Consider the following 15,424-nt stretch of genomic DNA (forward strand, 5'->3'; position numbering starts at 1 on the left):
ACACTTCATATCCACATAAATATCTCATCTGAGAGATTTCCGTCTGGCTATTTCCTTCTGTAGTATTGCAATAACTTTGCATTGTCCTTCAGTATATCTGAAAACAGGTAAACCAGGTGATAGTGCAGTGTGGAGGACATCTGGACCATATCTAAAACTCTCCGTACAAATTTGAAGCTCCCCACTGTTTCAGTTGTATCAGCACAATAACTACATTTAATTCTGAGGCCTGTGTAGTGTTCCTGTAGTCTGTAGGAAGAACCTAGGCTCAGGTGATACTTGTCCATAGAAGCTGTAGAATTGAGGAAGAGTTGCCAACAACATGGATTTCACCATTAGTTGATACTTTCTGAGAAGATCAGTAGATAGCAAATAGTGTGTATTTTAAAAGGTTCTAGATAGATCAATTCTGTGTTAGGTCAGTTATCATTGCGTCTATGTAGCCACTGAAGTAAAATAGTAACAGAATAATAAACTGACTGGAAGACAGTGGCATAACTCATGGTGCTTTTCTCAAGATTGTCCTCTTCCAAGTCCATTCAGGTGAGGGGTTTTGGTTTGTTTTTAAGATCTAGTAAATTTTTAAAAATTTAACCAGTTGACAATTTCTTTGAATCTTACGTATCTACACTAGAGTCCTTTCGGTGCTACAACACAGTATAGCTGCTGAGTAACAGTGAACATGAAATGTGTATTAATAACCATGTTAAAAATTTGCAAATGATAACCACTTCTGCTAGGTAATGGTGATAGCTTTCTTTGAAAATAGAACTAGATGAACAGAAAATAAGTTACTGATACAGTTTACAAATACAGAAGGCCTATTGGAGGGAGATTTTTGACTACTTACATGTTTCTGCTCTAAATAAACTGCCAGTTCAGAAGAAAGATCTCTGTGTTCCTGTGGCTTGTTAAAGAATGTTTGTAATTGTGCATCATAAAATGTAACAGAGCATCCAGGGAGAATTGGTAATAAGTAGAAAATGTGGTGCTCTTAAGTAAATAAATTGGTGTAGGGATTTTGACTACTTACATGTTTCTGCTCTAAATAAACTGCCAGTTCAGAAGAAAGATCTCTGTGTTCCTGTGGCTTGTTAAAGAATGTTTGTAATTGTGCATCATAAAATGTAACAGAGCATCCAGGGAGAATTGGTAATAAGTAGAAAATGTGGTGCTCTTAAGTAAATAAATTGGAGTAGGGAATTTGCTTGGAATACTACTTGCCTTGTATGCCAAAAGAGGCACTGTCATTTTGAATGCAGGCTGGTAAGGTTAAAGGTTTTTTAAAATTTAAACAGAAGCAGTGGGATGCATATATAAACATCAGAGTTGAGAGCTTGAGAAGTCTCTTAAAGATTAGTTGTAGTCAATGAGTTTGCTTAGACTTGCTTATATTAGAATTTTGGCATCCTTCTCTGAAACTCTTATCACAGTCCTAGACTAAGTCAAATGGTGTCATGCTATATGGTGATCAGGTGTGATTCAGTTGGGCAACAGGTAACTAGGTATCTAGGGTGAAGCCACTTAAGGAAGGGCCTGTTCTGCTCATTACCATTTCCTGTTGTCTTGCCGCGTTGCAGCTACAAAACTGTGTAGTCAGAATAAATGCTCCTGGCTTCCAGTTGAGCTTTTAGGTTTTGCATGACTGAACATTGCAAGTGGAGGAGTAGACACTAATTGTGAGAAAACTACTTGTTTTGGCTTCTGCTTTTATTTTTCTTTGTGGGTTGTACTGAAAAAAGTTGTGTGTTGCAAACAGTAATGTGTTTGCACTAACTGAAATCATTAGCTCTTTCTTGTGTGTTTTCATAAAGAGCAAGGTAGCAGTAAAGCTAATGTTTAACTGAGGTGAATCAGTACAATATACAGAGCTGTAATTACATGGGATGATTAACTATGGTGTTCTGTTAGACTTCAAGTTCTCCAGTGTACAGATTACTTGCAGGTATTGAGGATGCAAATTAAAGCAGCTCTAAGTTTTAAGATGCATGTTGGATCTGTTCCTCATTAAGAGAACACTAGTCTGTGGCTTTCTCATATCTGTAAGTTATTAAAATGTCTGTTTTCTTTTTGTCTCTCTTTTCAAGAACGTAACGCATTCTGGAAGACACAAAGGACACAAATGGCACATAAACCGTCAAAACAGCTGGCTTGGTGATATTCTGGACTGGCAAGATGTTGCATCATTTGTTCATGATAACATAGAAACATTTCTTTCGGTGTGTATTTTTGCCCTTACTATCAAGTTGATTTAATTTTTAACTTACAATTCCTTTTTGGACTAGCATTAAGGTTACAGATTCAAGTACATTGACCATTATGGAAACACTCTGTTAGTGTTACTTAAAATTACATAAGCAATTTTTGTAAGCCTAGTAGGGTATAACCATACACCAACCAGAACTGGTTGTGATGAAGAATCACAGAATGGTAGGGGTTGGAAGGGACCTCTGGAGATTGTTTGGTCCAACTCCCTTGCTAGAGCAGGATCTCCTAGAGTGAATTACACAGGAACATGTCCAGACAGGTTTTGACTGTCTCCATGGGCAGCTTGGTTCAGTACTCTCTTGCCCTCAAAGTAAAGAAGTATTTTGTTATATTTAGGTTAAACCTCCAGTTTGTGGCCCTTGTCCCTTGTTCTGTCACTGGACAACACTGAGAGGAGTCTGACTCCATCCTCCTGACACCTGCCCTTTAGATGTTTATAAGCACTGGTGAGATTCACCCTCAGCCTCCTTTTCTTTAAGCTAAACAGACCCAGCTCTCTCAGCCCTGTTCATTAATACTAGCATCCCAGACTTTTCTTGAGAGAGATTGTTAACTGTGTCACCTGCAAGCTGGTTTTAAATGCTTTATATTAGGTAGCCTTTTCTTTTTAAAAGAGACCAATTTGTCTAGGTTACAATTGAGGAAACTATTGACCAAGAGGTTGTGAAAGCAAAACATATGTATTTTTCTACTGTTTTGTTGGGTTTTTTTCTTCAAATTATTATTCATTGGGTTGAAAGCAGCTTATTTTTCTTCTCCTTTTATGAAAGTTCTACAGAGAATGAAATTAGTATTTTACACTGTGTGAATTCCTGAATTAATGTGCTGGACCTTTCACCTCATGAATAGAAAAAGAAGAAGCATTCAAAGCAATCCAAACTGAAGTATCTACGTTTCTCTAAAAAATTACAAGTTTGAAATGCTTAATATATATAGAGTCAATCCCTGACATAATTCATCTTTGACTTGAGCTGTTGTCATGGACTTGAAGTATCTTCAGGTTACTATTTATCCATTTTTAAAGAATTATCATTTATACCTCTTAACTTGAAACACAACATTTATGTGGATGCAATTAAAGCTAATATTTGCCTCAAAGCAGTTCTTGTTTTAGACTGATGGGCCTGTGTGCTTCTTCTGTCCTCCCTCAACTACTGCTTAAATAGTTATGGTTTCCACCACAGATGATTACGTGAATCAAGAAAAACTTGAGATAAACTTTTTATTTTAGTGCACCTTTTTTCAGTTAATAAAGAGTGACATTTTTTTAATATTTTCTCAAAGTTAACTTACAAAAACAGACAACTCATTTAAAATCAGTATGGAGTTTCGTTCTAGGCAAGAGGGAGAAAAGGAAGAGAAACTACACAATAGGTGCCAGCCATGTAATGTGCAGCATTTCTGCAGAGTGCTCAGAAACCATGATAAGTGTACTTCAGTAATCTAAATAGGCTAGAATAATGCAGAAAATAGTGTAAAGAAAAATAAATATTTAAGTCTGAACTACATTAATATTGACATTTCCATCTAGTTAGCATGCTTTGCTTGTAAAATCTGGTTTAGAAGTTTAGGAAAAAAAGAGCCAGCAGTTAACTGGCTTTCCTGTTCATTTCCATTAACTTACTACTCAGCAGCAGTGGGGAAACACCTGTCCTTTTTCTCCATACACTCATGTCTGTTATGATAGACTGTAAACCACTCAGTATAGTATAGAGCTCTAAATCCTGATTTCACATTCTTTATGGGCAGCATTTTCTTTGCTGGCTTGCTCATCCGCAGTGCATTGCATATATATTATTCTGATATTTCAAATTAAAAATTAGGAATATCTTATTTCTGTGGTTGCTGAGGTCATTAAAAGTGGAGATGGTGAGACAAGAATAGTTTTGACTTAAGCCCGGTGTTTCTAAGCAGGTTGCTTACCTATGCTAGGATACAATGGAAGTTTGTGTATTTGGGATTTATGTTTTTATCAGAGCATGAAAACCTTTCTTGTGGTCTTTTGAAGGGGAACAATGAGTTATTAGAATGTCATACTGAGTTGGAAAGGATCAGTATTTTAAATTGTGTGGGTACTTATGAGGATTGTTGTTTTCAAGAGGTTCTTTACTCTTTTGGATGTATTTTGTTTGGGTTTGGGGGTTTTTTGCTTTATTTTCTTGTGTTTTGTGGGACTTCAGGTAGGATTTTTTCTGTTGTTGAGTGTGTTTTGTATGGTGGGGGGTTGGAGTAGGGCAGGGTTGGTGGGAGGGTTTAAATAGGGTAACTATAATTCAAACTGTAGGATTTTTTTGCATTTGTACCTTTGCAATCCATGCTAACCTGCAATGGTGCAGTCCCAAAACTGTTTTGACAGTTGTTTTTTTAAACAAAAACCATTTCATAGAATCTGGTTTGTTGAATTTTTTTTGAAAAGGCCTTTAAGATCATCAGGTCTAACCATTAACCCAGGACTCCCACCACTAAACCATGCCTCTTAAGTACCACATCTACACATATTTTAAATACCTCCAGGGATGGTGATTCCACCACCTCCTTGGACAGCCTGTTCCAGTGCCTGACCATCCTTTTGATGAAAAATTTTTTCCTAATACCCCAGCTAAGCTTCCCCTGGTTCAACTTGAGGCCATTTCCTCTCATCCTATCACTTCATACTGAGGAAAAGAGACCAGCCCCCACCTTGCTACAACCTCCCTTCATCTAGTTGCAGAGTGATAAGGTCTACCCTCAGCCTCCTTTCCTCCAGGCTAAATAGCCCCAGTTCCCTCAGATGCTCCTTCCTCACAGCACTTGTTCTTTACGCCCTTCACTGGCTTTGTTGCGCTTCTTTGGGCACACTCCAGTACCTTGATGTCTTTCTTGTAGTCAGGGGCCATTTAAAAAAAGTGAGGTAACTGTGAAGAAATGTGTGTTTATAATATATATATTATAGATTGAGGCTAGATTTTATCACAAAATAGATGTCTTGCTAGCCCCTTAACTTTCAGAAATATTTCAGAATAGTACAGACTATTCTCTGAAAATACAGCTCTTTGACAGTGTCATATTGCAATCACGAGTAGTTAAGCTCTCTTCCATTGATGGAAATCATAGGAAATGTTCATCCTCTTTAGTAAGAGAAGGAGCATTTGCTGTAAGAAAAATGTTAAAGGAAGACCTGTTTCAGTACAGGCTTTCTTGTAGTGGAAGAAACTTTTATGTTAAGAGTTGAAAGTTTATAGTTAAATCACTGATATATCTGTTCTGGGAAATTACTGGCATTCGTTTAATTTGTAACAATATGCATCAATTCAGTTCTTTAACTGAGTATCAAATAAAACACAGAAGACTTCTGTACCCCCTTCAAAATGTGGTTTTCATTATAGCAGTTACACTTAGCTCTAGTTTGATGGACATGGACCTTAATTATTTTAAAGTATTTCACTATATAAACATAAATTGCCTGAAGATGTAATGTAAGATAAGCTTTTCCAAATCATCACTGCATTTTTCTAATAGCTTCGGTGTTAGCAGCCCTGCTAACTGCTGCCTTTTAGCTTCTGATTTTTCCAGTATTCTTTAAAACCAGTAGTGTTACAAACCAGTTTATTCAGTGATAATGTTTCTGAAGTGATTTTTATTTCATCCTATTCTTAGTTTAGGGAAAGAACTAGATTGGATCCTCACTTATGCCTTGAGTTTTGTACCCCATGCTCTATTCTAAGGTTATTTTTCAGGTGAGTGAAATATCCAGTATATAGCTAGATTATAAAGATTTAATTTCTGAAAAAAAAAAAAAGCCTCATTCCTTTTCCGCTTACTTGCTTTTCCATTCATACTCTTCTCCTCCGTTTCTTGAAGGCTCGAAACCTTGAAAAAGTAAATTGCTGCTGGCTACATCTGTGTATGATCACTCACAACTCCCTTGATGGGAAATGAGACATTGCTAATGTCTCCTTAAATTGATCTTTTTGCTTCTTGCACAAGAATATTCATCATTCCACCAGCAGCCAGTCTCTCATTCAGAATTTTCCCAGACAGGAAGACAAAAGACCTTCCATTAAGATGTATGCAGCAAGCTTCAGCTCAGTTAGGTTTCTCTATCAGTGTCCTTAGCATGACTGATCTATGTCTTCCCAATCAAGTCAGGCTGACATAATTTCAGTTTCTGCAAATATTTCCCTGAGTAATCACGTATCCTCCTGTCTTCTCTGGCCTTGAGAATTTCTTCAGGTAATCTCCTAAGTTTATAGCTAGTATTGTCCATTCTACAGTAATAATTCAACTACCATGCTTTTTTTTTCTAGTTAGGTATATGTTCAGAGATTTAGTGCTCTCTTATTCATAATGGGTGTTGTTTTTTTCTGGGTAGGTGAAATTCAGCCTGATGCATGTTTTTTAGAAGAATTGATTTCTTTACAGAGTCTAAGACACAATTCTGGAGGATAGCCTTTTTTCTGTTGCTATTTTTTCTCCCATTTCATGTAAAGGTCCAGAAAAGATGTTATTTCAAAAATCAGCTGTTGAGCCTGGACCAGTTAGCCCAGAACTTTGAGTAAACATCTATTTGGAAATGAACTTTTCATTGGAGCAGGAAGCCTTTGATCTTATGCATTCTGTATTATTCTTCACAAAGTCCATTTTTTGTCTCTTCTACCTTAAAGGCTTACTGACTTGTTTTAATGCTGTCATTTTTCAGTTATCAGGATGACACATCTTTCTGAACAGAAAAAAAAAAAAAAGTATAGGAAAGGACAAGTTTTTCCTAACACCTCTTTGTGTCTAGTTTTCTTCCCTTAATAATTCTGTTAATGATCTCTATAATCAAATATATGAACTTAACTTGGCTTCCAGAAATTTGCTGACTTGTTCTCAGCAAATAGCATGTTAGTCAAGTGCCTTTTAAACCTTTCTTTCAGATAGTGGCCAGTTTAAGTAGCTAATAGGATACCTTAGATGTCTAAGAACAGTGCAATTTTGATTTCTTGCCTGCTACAGATTGGAAAGGCTCAGTAACTAATGCTGATGGTGACACATCAGGCGGTGATGCATAAGGGAGTCTTGAATTCTGTACAGATTCATAGCTCTTTTGAACACTGATCTCTTACAGCTAGTTACAAAGGGATGCTGTGGGGAAAGGGAGGTGTTTTTCAGTTGTTTAAAAACAGTAATATTAAAAGTATCATATTGCATACGTGGTCACACTTAGTTGTGTTTTGGAGAACTAGTCTGAGCTGGCAAGATGTAAGAAATCATTTATGCATAGTAACTGAGCTCATTAATGCGACTGTGGTATATGCTCTGGGAATCAAATGGTATTATGAACTCTTTGGTGCAGGTACATGTATTTTGATTTTATGACTATTAGTGAAGTATTGGAGCACTTTCTGATACTGTAGTCAGTAATGATTAATTTCTGTGTCTGTCTTCTTATCCTAGTCGTGAAAAGCATGTGTCTTGAAATTTTAATAGGACATACATATGAAGAGGAGCTTATAGCTGGAGATGAGTCCTAAAAGATGCACTGGCTTTCATAATAATAAAGCTGAACAAAAGGCATTATCTGCACTTACTCTAAAGCAAACTGTAGTGATAACTAGTTCAAGTGTTTCAATCAATTACTGCCTAACACAGATATTCTTCGAGGAGAAACATTCCCAATATTGATTGAACCACCTGATAAAGGCATTCAAACTAACTGCAGTTACTCCTGGTTATCAGCTCCTTAGGCTAAAGCTTCTAGGGAAAGTATTAAACAGATACAACCTATACTGGAGAATCATTCTACTTTAAGGGAAGCTTTTCCAGATGTACATTGTCTTGCAGGAGATGGAACAAGCCCCTCTGGTGAAACGGTCACTAACCAGTATCAGCACAGCTACTGTGTTGCACGCGGTGGTGTGCAGGGGAGGGAATTAATGATTGCTGTGGTTCGTATTTAGAAGACTGATAAATCAAGCTACCTTTATTCTTTTAAACAGAACTTTGCTAGACCAGCTTTCACTGACAACACTTCATGCAAATGATTAGTTTTCCAATATGTTAGTTGCTACTGTTGCATGTTTAAAGTGATCAGTCCTTAACTGTTGTATACAATGTAAATACCATTGTGGTGGTGCTGTTTAGTAGCCACTCTCCTTGATGGTCTGAGTCAGAGAAGTGAACAGGCTTAGAGCTCTTAAATACAGAAAGCTGGAACTGAAATGGACATCTTTGTCCCTCAAATGAAGGAGCTTGTCCTTTTATAAGGTGTGTTTTTTTTCTGGGCAATTTCCACCCCTTGACCTCTGCTCTGGACTATATACTGTGTGATATTCAGAGGCATTACTTTTCCAGGTCATGGCAAGTGGCTTATCCTATTGTTTGCATGTTTGAGCTTCTCTCACTCCTCCTTCTTTAGTTGCTTTTTCTTAATGCAAAAGCAGACTTTTCTTAGCTCTTAAGGTTGTGTGTCTTCAATACTGTCTTCATTGATTAATTGCTTGTGTTTCAGGGGCCTTTGTTTTCAACCTGTGTACCTATTTTCAAGGCCTTTGCTGCTGTTGTTTGCTTAATCTCCACATCATAACAGGCCTGTGACACTAAGCTCCTGTTCACAGTCCAGTTTCCAGTAACAGACATGACCACCTGGGATTGGAACCTTTGCAGTTAGCATACAAGTTACGGCCTGTTATTAGCAACAGCAGTATTATTCTTCCTGAAAACCATCTGAAAGGCCTTTGCTTTAGCTGCTAATGGTTGCCTTGAAAACGTCTGTCCTTTTTGTTTACAGCCCTCGTAGCATAATGTACATTAAATAACATTACCTCATGGCTGTGTGAATTTACAACACTGCTGTACCCTCAGAATGAATTCTTAATCCGTGGAAGAGGGAAGGGAACGGGTACTAGCAAGAGAACATTTTTCAGCAGAATGTCCGCTTCTCACCTCACCTGAGCTCTCAAGAGAGACTAATAAAAATTGTTCAAAAGATTAGCATTAAAATTCATAATTCTCATTAGATAGTAAGAAGCATGACTATGTAGATCTTTTCTGGTTTTACTATGTGTTATAATTCCCTGTCACTTCCCCAGCACTTACTCACTTCCAAGTTTATGCTTAGTAAGTATCTTCTATGTTACACTCAGTTCCAAAGGAGAGGTGATCATATGGCTCACACTCCATTATCTATTCTATGAATGCCAACTACTGAGGTTTGGGGTTTTGTTTGGAGGGTTTTTTGTCTGTTTAATTGTCTAATTGATTTAAGACATTAAACCAAGAGTAACTATTACTAGTTTTAAAGTCTTCACTTAGAGCTCTGAACTTGGAGAACGGCTTTTGTGTCAGATCTTCCAGTTTTGCCAGTTGTATTAGCTAGTATGAAAGAAGGAATGGCTTTTTGTTTGTAACCTTGATTATTTGTATATGTTGGAATCACTTTGGCTAATATATTCTTACTGTATTCCTTCTGAATTAGATATTTGTTACGAAACTACTGTGCATTGTGTTTAGGATGCCTCCATGCACTGTGCCATACCATGCCTTTATGTCCTTACTGACTCATGAAGTGGCTGCCCTATTCAGATTCATGTGTTTGCATCCATACATAAGCTAATTTGGCAGAAGTGGATATTCTGTGTTTAAAGGCATGTCTCAAAGCTACCTTTTACTGTTTGAAACTAGTAAGCAATTAATTCCCCTAGCTAATACAAAATCTAGTATGTTGTCTGGCATTGATTTATTTTCCATAATTGCTTCACTGACTGATGCATCCCTACTCAAAATCACAGCGTAAGTAGTTGTTTGCAGACATTATAAAATTATGCATCCCATTAAAATAAAACATTTAAAAAAACCTCTTCAAGTAGTAATTCTATTATTTGATTTGAAGCTGTCTTTAGATTTATTTCTATCTTGGGATGTTGCTTCTTGCATTTTGTGTTTTAGCATTTCTGCTTTTGAAAAGGTGACTCTTCTCTCCCCACACAAGATCTGCTTTCAGTTGATGGTGATGTTAATCACAATAATTGTCTCTGCATCTAGTTTTTTTGCAGTTTTACATAATGAAATAATTTTGAGCATTGGAAGAAAAATTCTAAAACCTGCAACCATTTACCTAGTAACTTGTCTTTGGCAAAGTAGGTGCTTTCACTTGATATTACTGCTGTAATTTAGGAGTGAGGGAAGATGATTTTAAAAAAAAAAAAGTAATTGTTGTATTGCTTGATAGAGATGAATCACTCTGTAAGCAGTTCTGTGTTCTACCTAATACCACCCAGAGCCTGACTTTCTTTGCTTTTCACTCCTTTTCCAGATCCTGGAGTCTCTGTGGATAGTGATGAGTCGCAATGTGAGCCTCTTGTTTACTACAGTTACGACATTAGTGACAATCCTCTTCCATAGTGGAACAGCTCTTCTCAATTTTGTGCTTTCAGTGGTAAGTAGGACTCCGTTGGCTTATATGGCCTCTTTTACTAGAGGAACCTAATTGCACATGTTGAAACAATGAGAAATCAAACTTAAAGCATTGGAAATATCTCTAACCTTATACCTAAATTATTTAAGATTTTCCAACTTTCAAATTTGTTATTTGGGGGACAGTCTAGCAAAGGGCAAGATTTGTGGGTAACCTCCATATTTAGGATCTGGCAGTCTTTCTGTCATTCTTTTAATGGACTGCTCTTCTGGAGCTTGAATTTGCTGAGCTGTAACTTGTGATATCCTGCATAACTACTGTAATCTAATTGCATGTCATCATATGCATATTCTTAAACAAATCAACGGTCTTGGAAAAGGGGAAGAAGAATAGTTACAGGGAAATGTCAGGAAACTTATGTATTTCATAAGGTTTACCTTATATTTCCTTTTCTTTTGGTGTATTTAGCAAATCTGTGTGAGGGGCTTATGGGAGCTTCTCTTCATTTGACTTCTGTGAGCTCCTAATTACCAGATGCTTCCTGTGCAAAGTTAATTCTTTATTGATGTTATTGCCCACACTAAATAGTTGTCTCTGAAATATTTTTATTAAAGAAACTTTATTTAACGGTTGCATTATTTTTTTAGTGTATTATATGAGATAGATGTTTATAGTTTCTTTTGTTTCTGAATGCCACAGCTGTATGGAGTAATTTGTAATGGTAGAATTAACTTCTTAACTTTTTCCTTCTCATTTGCTGTGACAGCAGTTATTTAAATTAAAAATCTCCTAAGGCAATCTGAAACAGCTGGAACAGAGCTCAAAGCTTGTCACCATCTTGATCTCAGACAGCAGCCTGGGACTTCTTCCTGTTTTAACTAAATATATACTGATACTGGAAGTTTGACTGAAACTCATGTCCTGGTTTTTAGTTCAGGATTCAAAAATGTTTGTTAGAAAGCAAAGTTGTTTTGCCAGTTAACTTCATTGTTTTCATTGATGCTTGCTCGGGAGGGGAGGTCTTTGTAGACAAAGCTGCAAAATTGAAGCAACATGTAACATGGCAGCTGTGTGGGTTATCTTGTAACAAAACATAGATGATGTTGCTACTGCCATTGGATTATTTCCTATTAAACCAAGGCCTAGTTCAGTTGTTTGTTCTGTTATCTCAAAATAAGTATTAATAGTGTGTTAAAATGTGCTGATGTAGTGGCTTGGTTTAGTTGATTGGTTTATCACCCAAGGTGGATGTTACACATCTGGGAAAATGGAATACAGCCTACACCTATGTGTAATGTTTTGGAAAGGGGTCACAGTAGGTGAACAGGTGAGTGTGACAGCCAAGACAGACTGTGAGGAGAGTGGGGGGAAGTAGCAGTAGCATTTCACTGAGTAGAAAGGAATTGGGAACATAGAAATGGATGGCATTCTTGAGACTTGTAATGGAATACTGCCTTTTGTGCTGTCTGCCTATTTTTTTCCTGAGTGTGTTTAGAGACAATGCAGGAAAAGGGCATGAGGTGTCTGCAAACTAGGTAAAATGCTTGAAAATAAGAGACCTAATGGAGGTCAGGCTTACCAAAAGATTAAGATGTGATTTATTCTGGGACATGAGGAGTAGGTTGGAAATAAGAAGCAATTTTTTTCTTACCAAAATGAAAAATGTTTAAGGCTTGCAGATGAAGGAAATATAAACCATGGTGCACAGAGAGTGGGTTTTCCTTGTTTGAGGTATTCTGCTTCAAGCTGGACACGTTTCTGTCATGTATGCGTAGCCCAAGAAGTTGCTGAGCACAATAATAAGAAAATAAGAAAAGCATAGTGGGCTTCAACATACAGGAAGCTAATACAGTCTGATTGTTGTTTTTTTTTGTCTTAAAACTGAAACAGTGGAAGTGGCATCACTTCTGCTGAGACTCATCTTTGAATCCAGGAGGAGTATTCAGTCAGGATTGCTAGTCTAAGAGGTATTATAAATATTGTGTGTGAGTTTTTATTTAATTCATAAGTGATATGTAGCTGCATAGTGATCCTTGAGACAACTCAGATTTATCTGGTGAGTTTTTGGTTTTTATGTTACTATTCAGCAACTCTTTGACCTGCTAAACATGCTGGAAAAAACCTGCATGATCTGGGTGTGACTTTAGGAAGAGGTTCAACAGGACTAAAAGTTTTATAATAATTATCTATTTCTGTCCTTCGTGGAATGAGGGAGAAAATTACTCTTCTAGCTCTGTGTTTCTCTAAATGCAAGCCTGTGGAATAGTTTCTTGTTCTTTTCCAATGAAGTTCAATATCTAAAACACGGATGTGCAATGTCATTCTGTAAAGTATTTATTGTACTTTAATTCAGAACTCCAATATGCTTTGCAGGTGATTTTTTTGACCACACTTTTCTACCTGTTGAGTTCCAGTGATGAATACTACAAGCCAGTAAAGTGGGTGATAAGCCTGACACCTTTGTCTCAGCCAGGTCCCTCCTCAAATATAGTTGGCCAATCTGTGGAGGAAGCCATAAGGTATGTTGTTGATTTCTTGCCCTTTTTGGAAAATGTGTTTTTAAATTTGATGTTAAACTACAAATACTTAACAATTACAACAGCTCATGTTTCAAAGACAAGTTGCAAATCTGAAAGATTTTCAAGAACCTAGCATTGATGATTTTCCCCCGTGGTTGTTAAAAGAGCAGTGTGGTTGGACTTGCCTAAAAAGAATTTCAGGTCCTTGCTGTAGTGAATACTGGTATTTAAATAACTGATTCACCTATCACATTCCTAGCCCATCAGGAAGCAGTGTGTTTGCAGCTATGTTGGCATGAGCCGCGCAGCTCAACAGAAGCAGATCCATAGAGCAAAACAGCTGAAATGGAGAACCAGGGATCTGTACTTGTATGCATTTCAGAGTTACTTGCTTTGAACTATTTTTAGCCTAATCCTGGGGACTAAGTACCTGTTTGCAGCTGGAGTGCGTTAGATATGCTCCTGGACTGCATTTTCCACTTCAGTTTAATCTGAGAGAAAACTAGTTCATGATCTTCATGAACCAATTACACCAAAGGAAACAACAGGGGAGCACTCTCCTTATCTCACTTAAAACACTACTGTATTGCTCCTCCAGAGTGCACACAGAGTGCTGTGTTTCATGCTTAATAACCACTCCTGTGTTTCACCTTTAAACTGCTACAGGAATTAAAGGAGGATTTTTTGTGTTTGTATATATGGTTCACTGAGATTTCACAATAAAGCAGTTTTCAGGGTGGTAATGTATTTCATTCATCACAGATGAATTAAACTGTCAGCCTTCACGTGTTAGCAGCACTAACACATTGGTGATGTAATAAATGGATTGTAAATAAGGTATTTAAGTCATAGCTCACTTACTGAAAACAGTTGGACTGCAGGAAGTCAATGGACTCCATGCTACATTTTCTACAACCATTGCCTCTTACACCACTGCTTTCTGTGACATCTTGCACATATATACAAAACAAAAATAGACTTTAAACTGGCAGTGTATTAGAATTGCTTTCCAAAGGTTTGCCATTGTTCTTAGGTGTACGTTGCAAGTGAGTGTTATTTCTTGTGGAATTCAGCAGTTTCTAGGTACGTTTTAACAATGGGAAGGTTAGATCATGCTGCATAAGATCCTGAGCAGCAATGATAACTGCTGTAGATGTTTGAAATGAAGGGGCAATCCCAGTAGATAGCAACAGATTTGGACTTCTGCCAAAAAGTTAACAGCTCTTTTCTTGTGTAACTACTGTTGAGTTTTCATTGACCACATGGTTAGTATCTCTGTTCTGTCTTTCTGAAGAACACAAGCAGATTTAGAAACTGAAACTTGTCCCAAAAAAATTTCTCTTTAGGTCTTGGTGGAGGGGGAAATGTGTCAAAAAATAGGATATAGCTTCTCTGGGCATGGATACTCTGCAAGGAGCCATGTATTAAGTATGATTTTAAGTTTATTGGTCTGTGACAAAGGTGACCCAAGAAACTGGTCAGTTTAGAATGGTGGAAAGAAAATGTTACAGAAGGCACAGGAAAACGGTAGGAAAGAGCCAGCATGCATCAGTAACTGCAAATGTGATGAGAAAAAGCCAGTGTTTGGACCATATTAAATGTGAAGTTGCTTGTCATACACAAAGAAACTCAGTCTGTGTATTCATTAATGTTGCCTGAATCAGCTATTAGTATTTGCTTGTTTGGAGTGGCTTGTACTTGCTGCCTTATTTGAATTCTTTGGAATGCTTTTTCTGAGATTTTCAGAACTTCCATTGTGCAGTTGTATCTAAGGATTTATCGTAATACTTCTAGATTAGTTTGCATTCCATTCAGTGCTTATTTTGATATTCAGTATGTAAATACGAATAGTATAGTATAAAATTCCCAAGAGTTTATGCATGCCCAGTTTGTTGACATATGAAAAACAGTTTCTACTTCAAGCCATTTATTTTGTCACAAAGCAGCAGTTATCCTTTGTTTTTGAAGATTAGTTGTCGCTACAACGGTAGGAACCTAAAAACAGCCTGTTCACCTCGTGTATAAAAGGCACGTAAAATGGACATTGATGCTTGGTCATAGGATTGGATGAAGAGGCTTATTTGTATTATGAATTATCAAATAATGAGACTTGCACAGTCACTTTATCATTAGACTGTGATGGAATTACACAGAATGAATTGAGCCTCAAAATACTTGTGCATTCAAGATGATGAAAAGTATAGAAAGCTCAGGTTATAAATCTTGAAAGGTACCAGCTTTGTTCCCACCACACTTCAGC

At 37.1% G+C, this 15,424-nt stretch overlaps 1 protein-coding gene across 1 annotated transcript in view; it reads left to right on the plus strand.

Annotated features, from left to right (window-relative positions):
* The window catches only part of TMEM245 (transmembrane protein 245), a 67,053-nt gene that overhangs the window by 33,068 nt on the left and 18,561 nt on the right, over positions 1-15,424 (plus strand). The window contains exons 12-14 of the mRNA XM_009996538.1: positions 2,088-2,219; positions 10,544-10,666; positions 13,019-13,164. Of these exons, the coding sequence (XP_009994840.1) occupies positions 2,088-2,219; positions 10,544-10,666; positions 13,019-13,164 (401 nt within the window). The remainder of the gene's footprint in view (positions 1-2,087; positions 2,220-10,543; positions 10,667-13,018; positions 13,165-15,424) is intronic.

Source organism: Chaetura pelagica, unplaced genomic scaffold (assembly GCF_000747805.2).
Source record: "Chaetura pelagica isolate M959 unplaced genomic scaffold, ChaPel_1.0 scaffold82, whole genome shotgun sequence".
Lineage (NCBI taxonomy): Eukaryota > Metazoa > Chordata > Aves > Apodiformes > Apodidae > Chaetura > Chaetura pelagica.